This window comes from Osmerus eperlanus, chromosome 7 (assembly GCF_963692335.1).
Source record: "Osmerus eperlanus chromosome 7, fOsmEpe2.1, whole genome shotgun sequence".
NCBI classification, from domain to species: Eukaryota; Metazoa; Chordata; class Actinopteri; order Osmeriformes; family Osmeridae; genus Osmerus; species Osmerus eperlanus.
Genome location: NC_085024.1, coordinates 3446428 through 3462000, shown reverse-complemented (window position 1 = coordinate 3462000; position 15573 = coordinate 3446428). Strand labels below are relative to the sequence as shown.

General features: G+C 49.5%; 1 protein-coding gene across 1 annotated transcript; it reads left to right on the top strand.

Annotated features, from left to right (window-relative positions):
• The first annotated feature begins 1486 nt into the window (after positions 1 to 1486).
• On the top strand, positions 1487 to 4924 carry LOC134023925 (activating signal cointegrator 1 complex subunit 3-like). Its single transcript, XM_062466281.1, has 3 exons — positions 1487 to 1588; positions 2190 to 2320; positions 4278 to 4924. The coding sequence occupies exons 2-3, from the start codon at positions 2231 to 2233 to the stop codon at positions 4512 to 4514; spliced, it is 327 nt and encodes a 108-aa protein (XP_062322265.1). The 5' UTR covers positions 1487 to 1588; positions 2190 to 2230; the 3' UTR covers positions 4515 to 4924.
• Positions 4925 to 15573: the final 10649 nt, after the last annotated feature.

Sequence of the window (15573 nt, the reverse complement as noted above, 5' to 3'; positions counted from 1 at the left end):
GTTGGGCTCCAGAGTGCATTAGTAAGCAGCACCGTCTAATGTGCCCATAGCCTGCATTTGAATGCTCCGAATGCTAAGCAGTTATTTCTTCATGCGGAGTGCTTTGTTTCAGTGGAAAATAGAAGGAGGGTGGGTGTCTGATAACCGTGTGAAATGCTAAACACATTAGAGATCGCTCCCGGGAAACAGACAACAATTTATATTCCAAGGACCCTTTAGAACTTTCTCATTTTATTCCTTGAGATTTTTGTCATGAGTGAAAATATATTTTCTCAATTCATTCGTAATCAGTGGAACTGTTTTCAGACACGCAAATAGACAGTTTTTGCACTTGTGCTATAGGCTATAATTTAATTTGACTCATGACAACATTTATAGGCTGGTTTTGATGAACATGAGATTGGTAGGTAATGTAGGTTACTTCATGTGCCACTTACATCCTTATATGTTTACTTTTCAATATGAGCCTATGAATAAGCCATGTTTTCACTGTAATTTCATCCTCTTTTAAGTTCTTTTTAGCCTGAATGTGTTATTTCCATGGTTTTCTTTGATGTTTGGCTGTTAGCCCACTTCATATGCCTTTGCCCGTGGTAAAGTCGAGCTTGCCAATGTTCACTTAACATTAGGTTAGTGTTAAGTACAACTCTATCTGGGATGACACCGCAAACAGGAGAAATCCGGATGAACGAAGTAATACTGAAACATTGTTCCGTACAAACCCAAGCCCTTTGGCCTTGACTCAGGGTGTGTGGTCTTCATAGCACATTGCCATGCACCATCAGGTCTCAGTAGACTCATGCATGCATGCAGGGGATTGGTGTAACAGAAGCTAAGAATCGCGGCTCTGACAGATACAGCAGGAAGATAAACCTCAGAGACATTGGTGCGGGTGAAAAGTTGAGGATAATTTCATGAGCAATCTGTAGGCTATATCTGAATTGAACCTCAACATGACAGTAAAAATATATGTCATACTAATCGTGAAGTGTAAGAAATACGTAGCTGCTTTGAGCATGTGACAATACGCACACGAAAATAGGGAACATTTATTTACCAAACTGTAGATTAATACCTGGTTCATGCTATTGTGTATTTTTATGGAGTAAATTCTCTAGCCTTCTGCGAATGTAACAAGCCAGCTCCTGGCCTTTAACTATGTATGAGGGTCAGGGTCAAAAGAGGTGAAAAGAGCGGTGTAGGATTAAGATTATGGTAATGATACAGTATAGTCAAAATGTAGAGACAGATTATTATAATGTATGCGGGGTCGTCCCTTTCTGCCCCTTCACATCCCAAGTAGCCTGACCCATAACATAGATTTTATTAGATTTAACACAGGTACAATGAATGCAATGTAGTGACAGAGAGAACAAGTAATAATCAACCACACAAAAATAAACTAAAAACATTCTAGGAGGGCAGCGTGTTTCTTACATTTTCACACAATCTTTGCTCCTCGCCTTTGTCAGAAATCCCGCGTCAAACTACATTACCCACAACCACTCTAATACAGGTGGTGTCTGTTGACAGAGTTGACAGAGCCGGCTACGAGCTAGCTAACTTTTCTCTGTTCAAGTGTGAAAAGGTGAGTTTAAAATCCTTGAAACGAGCCGTTATTGTCGCAGGCGTTAAACAGCATGCCTTGTCTCCTTTGTGTAACGTTGTCACGCGAATCACGGTTTTAGAACAAGACACGAAGCACGCGCATTGGACAACGTGGTACAACAGTTAGCCTAGCTTCCTTAGCTTTCGATATCAATGTAAAACATCTATCTGGCTAGCCCAAGTATCTTGTAAACGGACACATTAGTTAAACAGCTTTCCTGCAGCATCCCCATTTGGGCTAACTAGCACCAGCTGTAATCAGTAACTTAAGCTGCATAGTTACTGCTAGCAAGTTTAACCTGATACATTTTTCTAGTCCTATGGCGAACAGAACCTACATCCTCCACGCAATACTAAAGCAAGCAGATAAATAACATATACGCGTATCGCTGTTTTTTTCTTCTAGTAGTGGTATATGGTAATTAATAATACTGTACCCTGGAATGTTGCTAGCTAGCATGCTAGTAGGAGCTAATCAACTCAGTTAACAATCTAGCTAGCGAACGTTATGAGTTTCGTGTTTTTGACAACGTACTCACTCTAATGACTTTGCTTGTGTTGCGTTTTTTTTGTTGTTGCAGACAGACATTGGAGTGCTTTAGCATCTTATGGACCGTAGGCAATGTCACCTCCACGTCTCACAGGCGCTCTGCGCTCGTTCTCCAACGTCAGCAAGCAGGAGGACTTCACTGAAGAGGTCTACGACCTCAGGGTAGGGACACCTTTCATTCAGGAGGAAGCTCCTAATTAAGTGTAACCTGCCTGTGACCTTCTCCATCCCCTACAGATGTCCGGAACTCCGGACATCGGATCTGACTTTACTGTCGATAGTCCTTCTCTTCTCTCCTTTCACATCACGTTATGACCATTCCCCCCCCCCCCCCCCCTCTCTCTCTCTCTCTCTCTCTCTCTCTCTCTCTCTCTCTCTCTCTCTCTCTCTCTCTCTCTCTCTCTCTCTCTCCCCCCCCTCTCTCTCTGTGTGATCAGAGACAGCTCTGGAGGTATAGTACTTAGACCTGGGAGTCAGTGGGGTGTTCAGATCACCACCTGTGCTCCGGTTGGCCCTGTGTTTAATCCCCAGAGCGTGAAAAGTGCTGCTCCAGGGGAAAGCTGGAGGGCCAGGCTTGAAGATTATCTTTGAGCTTGTGTTAAAATGGCTGCTTTTAGAGGACATGGAAGTGCTGATTGTAATGAAGTCACAGTGTTAATTCTCCCCCCTGCCTTCCAGTACGACCGAGGAGCACTAATAACCGCTGCATAAGAAGGAGGCTTATTTAAAATCCTCCTCCTATTCAGGCATATTTAACATATGATATGTTATACTGTGTGTCTTCCAGTCATGCATGAACTTACTTAAGTATGTCTGTGTGTGTGTGTGTGTGTGTGTGTGTGTGTGTGTGTGTGTGTGTGTAAGAGACAGCGAGAGTGTGATTGCGTTTGTGTGTGAGAGACAGAGAATGTGATTGTGTCTCTGAGACAGAGTGTGATTGTGTGTGTAAGACAGAGAGTGTGATTGTGTGTGTGAGAGACAGCGCATGATTGTGTGTGTGTCTCTGAGAGCTGTGTAGTGATTGTGTGTGTCTCTTCTACAGAGAGCTGTGTAGTGATTGTGTGTGTGTCTCTTCTAAGAGAGCTGTGTAGTGATTGTGCGTGTGTTTCTTCTACAGAGAGCTGTGTAGTGATTGTGTGTGTGTCTCTGAGAGCTGTGTAGTGATTGTGCGTGTGTTTCTTCTACAGAGAGCTGTGTAGTGATTGTGTGTGTGTCTCTTCTACAGAGAGCTGTGTAGTGATTGTGTGTGTGTCTCTTCTACAGAGAGCTGTGTAGTGATTGTGTGTGTGTCTCTTCTACAGAGAGCTGTGTAGTGATTGTGTGTGTGTGTCTCTTCTACAGAGAGCTGTGTAGTGATTGTGTGTGTCTCTTCTACAGAGAGCTGTGTAGTGATTGTGTGTGTGTCTCTTCTACAGAGAGCCGTGTAGTGATTGTGTGTGTGTCTCTTCTACAGAGAGCTGTGTAGTGATTGTGTGTGTGTCTCTTCTACAGAGAGCTGTGTAGTGATTGTGTGTGTGTCTCTTCTACAGAGAGCTGTGTAGTGATTGTGTGTGTGTCTCTTCTACAGAGAGCTGTGTAGTGATTGTGTGTGTGTCTCTTCTACAGAGAGCTGTGTAGTGATTGTGTGTGTGTCTCTTCTACAGAGAGCTGTGTAGTGATTGTGTGTGTGTCTCTTCTACAGAGAGCTGTGTAGTGATTGTGTGTGTGTCTCTTCTACAGAGAGCTGTGTAGTGATTGTGTGTGTGTCTCTTCTACAGAGAGCTGTGTAGTGATTGTGTGTGTGTCTCTTCTACAGAGAGCTGTGTAGTGATTGTGTGTGTGTCTCTTCTACAGAGAGCTGTGTAGTGATTGTGTGTGTGTCTCTTCTACAGAGAGCTGTGTAGTGATTGTGTGTGTGTCTCTTCTACAGAGAGCTGTGTAGTGATTGTGTGTGTGTCTCTTCTACAGAGAGCTGTGTAGTGATTGTGTGTGTGTCTCTTCTACAGAGAGCTGTGTAGTGATTGTGTGTGTGTCTCTTCTACAGAGAGCTGTGTAGTGATTGTGTGTGTGTCTCTTCTACAGAGAGCTGTGTAGTGAGCGCTTCTATCTTTGTTTCCCTGTGCTTCCTGTCTCGTTCCAGACCAAGCGTTTGCAGAGGCAGGAGCTGTTTTCCAGACAAGGCCTGACATGGCAGAAGATCGTCCAGTTCTGCACTCAGAACCTGGAGAAGGCAGAGCTGCAGGCAGCCAACCAGGAGCTGAGGAGCATTCTACAGGCTGCCAAGCAGATAGGTAATCAACTCGCTGGCCTGGAACCCTCACTCGTTTACAGTACCAGGCTTGCGCTTTTCATCAAATTATCAAAAGAAAAATATTGATCGGAAAACGAGCAAAATATGAGGTCAAAGACTACGGCCTAGGAAACTGAATAAAAATAAAATGAAGTTGTTAGCCAAGATTAGCAAGATAACACTGAAATTGGTTTGGATGGTAAGTCGTTGTAGCAGATCTTAGCACGGAAATCGGTTTGGATGGTAAATCGTTGTAGCAGAATTACATAAGATCTCTCAGAAGACAGGTTTATTGTTTGACTCAACCCAGAGAGGAAGGTCTAAGGGCTCAGAATGCTGGTCTGACCTCCACCTATAGACAGCTGACTCACACAAGGTGTCAATGCTTCTTGTCGCCACATTCTCCGTTGCCTGAGCAACGGCGCCACGAAGGTGTCGATTTGACCTTGATACCTCTAATAATTAGATTAGATGCAAATCCCCCAGAATTCCTCTGAAGCCATACAGCGGTGTGCATGCCAGCTCCTTCTCTCTCAATGCCGTTCTGATCCTGCCTGCAGGGGAGGAGGAGGAGGGGGGAGGAGGAGGTGAGGGTCGGGGTGGAGGTGAGCAGGCAGGCAGGGGGAAGTGGGGTGGTGGGAGAGGGCGTGTGGGGGGGAGAAGGTGAGCACGGGAGGGAAGGAGGAGGCAGAGGAGGTGGGTGGGAGGAGAAGGTGAGCAGGAGGAGGTGGGTGATGGACGAGTGGGAGAAGGTGAGGAGGAGAGGTGGGCGTGCGGGGCGGAGGAGGAGGTGTGTCGTGGGTGGGTGGAGGGAGGGAGGAAAGCAACGGGGCGGGGGATTGGAACTCGGCAGGATTCCTGCTCCGTCTCTAATCCTGCTGCGTCTCTGATAGATCTCCTAGATACAGCCCCACACCCAGGGGAGGGGAGACGGGGGAGGGGAGACGGGGGAGGGGAGACGGGGGAGGGGAGACGGGGGAGGGGAGACGGGGGAGGGGGGAGGGTTGAAGGACAGAGAGCTCTGAGGTACTCTTGGCCTTGTCTGCTTGTGTCCGCCTGTTTGTCTTCCTGTTTACTGTCTGCCTTCCTGTTTACTGTCTGCCTTCCTGTTTACTGTCTGCCTTCCTGTTTACTGTCTGCCTTCCTGTTTACTGTCTGCCTTCCTGTTTACTGTCTGCCTTCCTGTTTACTGTCTGCTTTCCTGTTTACTGTCTGCCTTCCTGTTTGCCTACCTCTGTCTGCCTATCCGCCTTTCTACCTGCCTGCCAGACTATCTTCCTGGCTTGCTGCCAGGCTGACTGACTGACAGGCTGGCAGGCTGGCTACATGTGTGACGTGACTGTACCTAGAGCTCCATATGCCTAGTCATGCTGGCTCTGCCGACAGATCCAGGGTCAGGTTTCAGAGTGCCTGAAAGCACACAAAGTCCCAGGAAGTCTCCCTTCTCATATAGCAGAGAACAGCTAACAAAGGCCACTGAGGAACAAGCCACCCTTCCCTTGGTAGACAGATCCGAAATGTTGTCCTGTCATCACAGAAAGACCCAGCGGTTCTTCTTTACCCCGTTTGCACTACCATCTCCTCATCAAGCAGCGGAGGGGTGAAAAGCTGAAGCATATTATGAGATGTTTGCTGTTGCTACGGCTGCTGCTAACACAACCTAGCCCTTTGCCCAGTGTTCTGGGGTGAGCTTAGCCAGGTGGAACTCCCACACAGAGCAGAAAAGAGCGGGAGGAGGGAGGAGGTCGTAGGAGAAAGATGGAGGGGGGGGGGGGTGGATGGAGGGAGGAGGAGGATGCAGGGAGGAGTAAGATGGAGGGAGGACGAATGGAGGGAGGGAGGAGGAGGATGGAGGGAGGATGGAGGGAGGGTTGAGGAGGATGGATGGAGGGAATGTTGAGGAGGATGGATGGATGGAGGGAGGGCGTGTTCCTACCTGACAGAGGAGACTGAGAGAACAGAGAGAACCTTCCAGACTCATTCTGATTAGTTATAAATCCTTTCATCTCCTGCTGCTTCCTCTCTCCACCCCACCTCTGTTCTCCTCTCTCTCTCTCTCTCTCTCTCTCTCTCTCTCTCTCTCTCTCTCTCTCTCTCTCTCTCTCTCTCTCTCTCTCTCTCTTCTCTCTCTCTCTCTCTCTCTCTCTCCACCCCCATCCCTGTTCCTCTCTCCACCACTCCCTCTCTCCACCTCTCCCTCTACACCTCTCCCTCTCCACCTCTCCCTCTCTCCATCTCTCCCTCTCTCCACCTCTCCCTCTCTCCACCTCTCCCTCTCTCCACCTGTTCCTCTTTACACCTCTCCCTCTCTACACCTCTCCCTCTCTACACCTCTCCCTCTCTACACCTCTCCCTTTCTACACCTCTCCCTCTCCACCTCTCCCTCTCTACACCTCTCCCTTTCTACACCTCTCCCTCTCTTCACCTCTCCCTCTCTACACCTCTCCCTCTCTACACCTCTCCCTTTCTACACCTCTCCCTTTCTACACCTCTCCCTCTCCCTCTCTCCACCTCTCCCTCTCTCCACCCCTTCCTCTCTCCACCTCTCCCTCTCTCCACCTCCACCTCTCTCCACCTCCACCTCTCTCCACCTCCACCTCTCCCTTTCTCCACCTCTCCCTCTCTCCACCTCTCACTCTCTCCACTTCTCCCTCTCTCCACCTCCACCTCTCCCTCTCTCCACCTCTCCACCTCTCCCTCTCTCCATCTCCACCCACACATCCTTTCTCTACCCTTGTCTTGCTCTGCATTCTTTCCTGTAATTAGGCAATTAGTCCATGTTCCTTCCCTGTATGAAAGCTGGGTCTGGAATGCTTCTGGACTGTTCTCCAGACGAGGTTCTATGAGTTCTAAGAGGCATCTGTTCTACGGTGACTCAGGAAAGGTGCACACACTTTATCATGTTTTCGCCTCCCATATCTACAACACACAGCTCTCTCTCCAGCTGCAAGATACAGTGCAGAATAATAACAAGATTGCCTATTGGGAGCTGTTGTTAAAGTATTGTAATGATAGTGATGGATGTAATTACTGTAATGACTATCAGCATTGTCCCCATGACCAGAATCCTTCTCTGAGAGTGCAGACAAAAGATGATGATGATGGTGGTGGTGGTGATGACTGGGGGTAATGACTGATGGGTTCATGTAGACTGGGGGCATGGGTTTGTTATACATGGGGACATCACTTTGTAATAAACCATGTAACATGACTTTTGTTCCACACACTTTTTGAAAACAGCAAATCTGTCCCCCCGACTTTAGATTTAAGAGAATCCTATTTAACAGAATCAGAATCGGAAAGGGTTGTAATCGCCATGAAAGTTTGCACAGACAAGGAATTGACTTTGGCAGGAAGGAGCTGCATTAAACATATAGGAATCTTAAAAACTTAAATATTTAATCTAATTACACTAAAGGTACATAGTCCAGCAAATACGAAGGTGATTTAAAATTTTAAAAAAAATACAATAAACTATAAAGTAGCCATAATTTACAATATAAAAATACAAATATAAAAAAAAATACAAATAGTACAAAACGGCTGCATCCTTATCAAAGTTAAAGTTACTGCATGTAGTGATGATGACGATAATGGTGACAATAATGACTGATGATTGATATGTTGTTTTATGTGATGATGATGATAATGTCAACAATGTCCGTGACGGATATGTTATTTCACATGATGATTATGACGACAGTGACAGTAACTCTAACACAGCCCCCCCCCCCCCCCCCCCCTCGCCAGTTGGTGGTGGAGGACGGCCAGGACACCATCGAGAGCGCGGCCGTCTTCCTGTTCCAGACCTTCCACAACAGGGAGCAGGTGGGCCGCGAGGAGACCCTGGCCATCAAGCAGATGTTCGGGCCCTTCCCGGCCTCGGCGGCGGACGCCTCGTGCGCTGGCGGGTGGCTGAGGGCGGTGGCGCCGCTGGGGGAGGCCCGGGTGGAGGAGTTCGTCCGCCAGCCCAGAGCCCCGGCCGAGCCGCGCACGGCCCCGCCTTCGGGCGCAACATCGCCTTCTCCTACGACTGCTACACCCTGGACCAGGCCGACCGGCCGCCCTGGGGGGGCGGGGAGGGGGAGGGGGAGGGAAGAGGGGGGAGGGAGGGGCCTGGACTTTGACAGCTTCCTGAACAGCCACCAGGGGGGCGGGAGGGGGGCGGGGGGGAGGCGGGGCCGGCGAGGCGGACGGGGCCGTCCTGAGGGAGGAGGTGGAGCGGTACCTGGGCGGGGGAAACATGATCGCGTCCAGCCCTGAGGAGCTCTGCTCCTCCCTGTTTGAGATGCTGGCCTCCCCCCAGAGTGACGACGAGCTGCAGAACGAGGTAAGGACACCCCTGCACCTCCCCCACAACCCCACCCCACCCCTGCACCTCCACCCACAACCCCACCCCACCCCTGCACCTCCACCCACAACCCCACCCCAACACTGCACCTCCACCCACAACCCCCAACACTGCACCTCCACCCACAACCCCCCACCCCACCCTGCACCTCCACCCACAACCCCACCCCTTCACCTCCACCCACCACCCCCACCCCTGCACCTCCACCCACAACCCCACCCCACCCCTGCACCTCCACCCACAACCCCACCCCAACACTGCACCTCCACCCACAACCCCAACACTGCACCTCCACCCACAACCCCACCCCTGCACCTCCACCCACAACCCCACCCCTTCACCTCCACCCACCACCCCACCCCTTCACCTCCACCCACAACCCCACCCCACCCCTGCACCTCCACCCACAACCCCACCCCACCACTGCACCTCCACCCACAACCCCACCCCACCACTGCACCTCCACCCACAACCCCACCCCTGCACCTCCACCCACAACCCCACCCCCTGCACCTCCACCCACAACCCCACCCCTGCACCTCCATCCACAACCCCACCCCACCCCTGCACCTCCACCCACAACCCCACCCCACCCCTGCACCTCCATCCACAACCCCACCCCTGCACCTCCACCCACAACCCCACCCCACCCCTTCACCTCCACCCACAACCCCACCCCTGCACCTCCACCACAACCCCACCCCTGCACCTCACCCACAACCCCACCCTGCACGCACAACCCCACCCCAGAGAGAGAGAGAGAGAGAGAGGGGAGCGGGAGATGTCGAGGGAGAGAGATGAGAGAGAGAGAGAGAGAGAGAGAGAGAATGAGAGAGAGAGAAGAGATGAGAGAGAGAGAGAGAGAGAGACCCAGTAATCCGTGGAACTCTAGCATTAATGACTTCAGAGGCACATTTACGACGTAAAAGCCAAAAATAAGTAGGGACGCAAACAACACCAAAAACCTAATCCACCAAAAGTACCACACACATTATCTGGGAATAAACGACCTGTGAAGGCCATTCGTGTTGGCTGGCCTGCTGCGGTGGAATGGCTTTTCCGTATCCCGTTATTCTGTCGGCACACACGGGCACTGTCTAACAGCGCGAGGCGGGGCCGGGAACGCTCTCCGTACCTGGCTGAACTTTGAGCAGTCCCAGGAGGGGAGTCGGGTGTCAGGCGTTCGTCTTCGCCCCGCAGCTCTGACGTCCCCCACCCCCCCCCCCGTCACGCCGCCGGGACCAGACCCAGCTCTGGACGCGGCGGCCATCTTGGATGTAGCCTTCAGGATACGTCACCCTTGGCCTTTAGCTTGTCAGACCAGGCAGAGCTGGAAAACTGACATAAATGTACCAAAGAGGAAAGTCCTTCTTAGCCTCCAGAGAGGAAGGAGAGGGGGGGAGGGGTAAGTATAGCCCAGTGGCTAGAGCATTTAACTCCTGATTAAAAGGTTGCAGGTTCAAATCCCCCTTGCGCATCACCTTGAGTAAAAGCTTCTACGAAATTAAAATGAAACATAATTATAATCATTATTGTTTCCAAGAAGACTGCAGCCTGCAGAGATGGCCCAATCACAGCAAAGTGCATCAAAGCCCAGTTTGTGTTTTTTTAATACTTTGTCAGGGTTAGAGAATGTCCTGATGTTGAGGTGAGAGCTGACTAGCGGAATCGCTAGTCAGCTAGCACGATGGGGGACATGCAGCTGCTATTAAGACACTGGTAGTGTTAATACACTATCCAGAGAGAGTGAGACCGAGAGAGTGAGACAATGGGAGTGAGACAAGAGGAGTGAGACGAGGAGAGTGATACAAGGGGAGTGAGACATGGAGAGTGATACTGAGAGAGTGATACAAGGGGAGTGAGACACGAGGAGTGAGACAGAAAAGCAGGATGGGGAAGGAGGAGCAGGAAGGGGGAGAGGGGATGGGGGAGGTGGGAGGAGGGGGGAGAGGAGAGGGAGGGGGGGGAGAGGAGGGGGAGGAGAGGAGGGGGAGAGGAGGGGAAGGAGAGGAGGGTGAAGGAGAAAGAGGAGGAGAGGAGGGGGGAGGAGAGGAGGGGGGGGATCGGAGGGGGAGAGGAGGGGAAGCGGAGGGGGAGAGGAGGGTGAGGGAGGGGGAGCGGAAGGTGGGAGAGGAGGGGAAGCGGAGGGGAGAGGAGGGTGAGAGGAGGAGGGAGCGGAGGGGGAGGACGAGGAGGGGGGGGATCGGAGGGGGAGCGGAGGGGGGGGATCGTGAGGGGGAGCGTGTAGGGGGAGAGGAGGGGGAGCGGAAGGGGGAGAGGAGGGGGAGCAGGAGGGTGAGAGGAGGGGGAGCGGAGTGGGGAGCGGAGGGGGAGCGGAGAGGGGGAGCGGAGGGGGAGCGGAGGGGGATTGATGAGCTTCTGGGCTAAGCTCCTGTCCCTCTTTCACAGGTGCTTCATTCAGACACTCTTCTTCTCTCCCTCCGTCTGCCAGCGCCCAAAAAAGTCAAGGTCGCCACACGCCGTAATTAAACTAATTTATTAGCCTCTTCTGTTTGCTCTGCACTCCCTCTCCCCATCACACACACAACAAGAGGAACGAGTGTGTGTGTGTGTAATTACATAATTTGTGTGTGTGTGTGTGGGAATGAGTATGTGTAATTGGGTGTGCTTTGCCTTCGGCAAGGGCACAACCTTTGTTCTCTCACATATATATTATTTTTATTATTCTTTTTGCCCCCCTAAAACTCAGTCAATATTTGGCCTACATAGACAACCTAGGTGTTAAAGTTTAGTCTTGGTAGCGATTGAGTTGCTTCTATTGGGATTTACGTTCTGTTGCATGGTTTAAGTGGAAATTAAGTTTTTGTGGCGAAAAGTGAAGCTAACGGTGCGCGTGACTACCTCTAGCAGAACATTAGTTTAGCAGCTCGTTAACTTCTGGGAGATAGCTAAGCTAACTGCTTTACTGCAAGGCAGCTGCAGAAACGCCACAAGCAAAGAGGCCAGGGTGATAACTATTTACTAATTTTACTTTGTTAAAATGACACACAATTGTGACGTGTAATGTACAATATAAGCTGATTTTATTAAGGAAGTACATCTACTTTCGGAAACAGTAGTCTACTATTTCACTGAAGTATTAGCATCATGACATTAGCCTGTGTTGCCCGGGCAACACATACTACAGTGGTCTATGATGTATCTGTTTTCAATCGTTAAAATAAACATTCCTCACATATACATTTTCGTTGTAGGATTTATTCTGACATTAGTAAACGATTTGTTGGTGAAATTACCATTACCTGTGGTTTCAAACCAGTGTAGCTCACTGCAACGCTGTAGCTTACGCGAGACACACGACAAAAACATCTAACTTACACAGCTGTTTAGGAAGTCAAACGGCGACAGAACATGTTCGGCACTCCCCTTACTTAAATCAAAAATCTATCTAACTACTAACCTTAACTTCATTGCCACAGCCTAAACTTTGTCAATCTGTTCATAATAATAATTTCAGCCTAAACCGTACAACGGAACGTTAAATCGAATTCAACCAACGCAATCGCTACCAAGATGAACACAGCAGTACTGTAGTCTAGTACTGTACCGTAGTAGTACAATTTACCGGGGCAGCTTCTCCACACAGGGCTATATCGCATTTTGCGTTGTTACTGACTGATCGCTACCAGTGAGCTTTTTATGAATGAGCGATTTTCCACTAAATAAATGTCAAGCTTATTTACGTTTTTGGGGGCATATTTTCAGTTAGCAGATGGTACTGTTTGAACCACGATTCCATCTTCTACTGCCGGGTAACGTCGTAGAATAATCTTCAAAGGGGGTTCTTTATTAATGATTGCAATATGAGTAGGCTAAATGCCTGAAAATATCACGAGAAGGGAAAACTTAAAAGGACGTTTAAATCATAGAGATTAGGTCCATTTTTACACCGGTCTGCCAAATGTATTCGTTTTGATTCAGCTATGAGGCTGCCTCTTGCAGGGGAAATGAGAAGACATCATATTTAATTCTACACTTCACTCGTATTTTCAGTTGTAAAACGAGCAGCACAAAAAAATGCTTTTAAATCTATGTAATCTTTATAAATAATAAGTATGGCATTTTTATATAAAATATACAGAAATATCAGTTGTAAAAATGTCATTAAAAAACGGACCCCTGTGCAACCGACCCAAGCAAGCACACCCTACAATTTCTCCAGAAATTGTATCTCTAGTTTTTATATACTGTATATGTGTGTGTGATGAGGTAAAGGCTAGGATCAGGGAGTCCCCGCTAGGCGGCTGAATGTGGCTACCTCGCCCTGCCCAGGAAGGAAACACTGACACGTGTATCGTTCACCATGGATTAGAGCAACACTTCATCATCCACAACCTGCATGTCCTCCTCCCTTTCACTCCCCTCCTCTCTTTCAGCTGCCCTCTCTTTCTCTCTCTCCTCTCTCTTTCTCTCTCCCTCTCCTTCACCTGCCCTCTCTCTCTCCCTCTCTCTTTCTCTCTCTCCCTCTCCTTCACCTGCCCTCTCTTTCTCTCTCCCTCTCTCTCTCTCTCTTTCTCTCTCTTTCTCTCTCCCTCTCTCTTTCTCTCTCTCTCTCTCTTTCTCTCTCTCTCTCTCTTTCTCTTTCCCTCTCCTTCACCTGCCCTCTCTCTCTCTCTCTCTCTCTCTCTCTCTCTCTCTCTCTCTCTCTCTATCCATCCCCTCTACCTGTTGTAATGTAAGTGGGTGTAGTTACTACTTCCTGTTATAATGTAAATGGGTGTAGTTACTACTTCCTGTTGTAATGTAAATGGGTGTAGTAACTACTTCCTGTTGTAATGTAAATGGGTGTAGTTACTACTTCCTGTTGTAATGTAAGTGGGTGTAGTTACTACTTCCAGTTGTACTGTAAGTGGGTGTAGTTACTACTTCCAGTTATACTGTAAGTGGGTGTAGTTACTACTTCCTGTTGTAATGTAACTGGGTGTAGTTACTACTTCCAGTTGTACTGTAAGTGGGTGTAGTTACTACTTCCAGTTATACTGTAAGTGGGTGTAGTTACTACTTCCTGTTGTAATGTAACTGGGTGTAGTTACTACTTCCAGTTGTACTGTAAGTGGGTGTAGTTACTACTTCCTGTTGTAATGTAAGTGGGTGTAGTTACTACTTCCAGTTGTACTGTAAGTGGGTGTAGTTACTACTTCTGTTGTAATGTAACTGGGTGTAGTTACTACTTCCTGTGCTATTTCTGTTCTAATGTTCCTCACGTAGCTGACATTTGAAGCAGTCTCTCCCGCTGACACGCTTAGATGTTGGATGCCCTTTGTGTGTGTGCTCTCCTCCTCTTTCCTCCTCTCTCCTCCACGATCTCTCTTCTCTCGTCTCCATCCCCTTCTCTTTCCTCACTCTCTCCTTTTCTCTCATCTCTCCATCCCCTTCTCTCTCCTCCACTCTCCTCTTCTCTCTCTTCTCTTCTCTCTCCTCTCCTCCTCTTCTCCATCCTCTTCTCTCTCCTCTCTCATCTCTCCTCTTCTCTCTCCTGTCTTTCATCTATCAGCCTCTCTCTCCCTCCCCCTTTCTCCTCCTTTTCTCTCCTCGCCTCTCTCTCCTCATCTCTCTCTATTCCTCTCTCTCTCTACCTCCCCCGCACACAACTCCAAAGTCAACTGCAAAGTTTAAAGGCTCGGTACTCACTGGCATTGGAACTAAACAGTGGGGAGAAACAGCTTCTTTTTATTTTACATTTGCGCCCTTGGAATGATGACATTTCCTCGCAATCGCTGTGTCCGGCCAGAGAGAGAGAGAGAGTGACACACTAACGCAAACCGATTTGATTCCGGGTCTGATTTGAAAGTTAATTGGGAAGTGGGGGGCGAAGGAGAGGGGTGGGGGGCATCCCAAATAGAGAGCTCAACAAGGAGGGACGTGGGAAGGGGAGGACAGGCGGGGGAGTTTTCAAACGACTTCCTGTCACATGTGGCAGCAGGGCGAGCGAGGTGGATGACAGCCACCGCTGTGACCGCGCAGGTGTGCTGCCGTCGCTCAGCGCAGACGCAGGTAGGAAACGGGATTCGTTTCGGAAGCGACAAACATGCCCGTGCGACATTTCTAGACACAAAGGCCGGCCTCAAGGTTGGTTTTCGGGCACGTCTTGGTGGGAGCTGTGCTCGCACTGCGTCTCCCATAGAAACGCTCTGGCTCCACCCGGTTGGGCGACAAAGATGTCTTCAGGGTGGCCAGGTTTGTGGGCCGAGCCAAAACCCTCTCTCTGTGTCCCACTGCCTGGGATATGCTCAGGCTCTCGAGGACACTCACAATAACCAGCGAACATCAAGGACGGAATTCATGACTGCCTGTAAACCAATTCTCCCTGGGCAGGTGCCCCCCCCAAAGAACCCACTCCGCCCCCCATCCTCCCCACATACACACACACACACACACACGCCTACTCCAACAGACAGAACAACACACAGAAGCTGAGATGGATAGAACTTTAGACGAGAGATGTGAAAAACAAAACAAAGGTATCCCACACTAAGGCGGGCCGGAGAGGGGGGGGGTGAGTGACCTGACATCATCAAAGTGCGTCTGTTGTTTCCGTGGCGTCCCCGGAGACAGGACCAAGAGACGGTGGCGGTCTGTCAACAACACGCATCATTAGACCACCCAAGTGCAGACAAGCAAGGGACTGCAAACTACGCAAAATATATACCAACCTAGCTGCTGCCTTTGGCTCTGTTGGTTGTGTGTTGAAGTGTGTGGGCAGTGTGTGTGGTTTTATGGTTGTGTTGTGTGTGTGTGTGTGTGTAGGTGTGTTTAGATCTGGGCTTGTGTAGT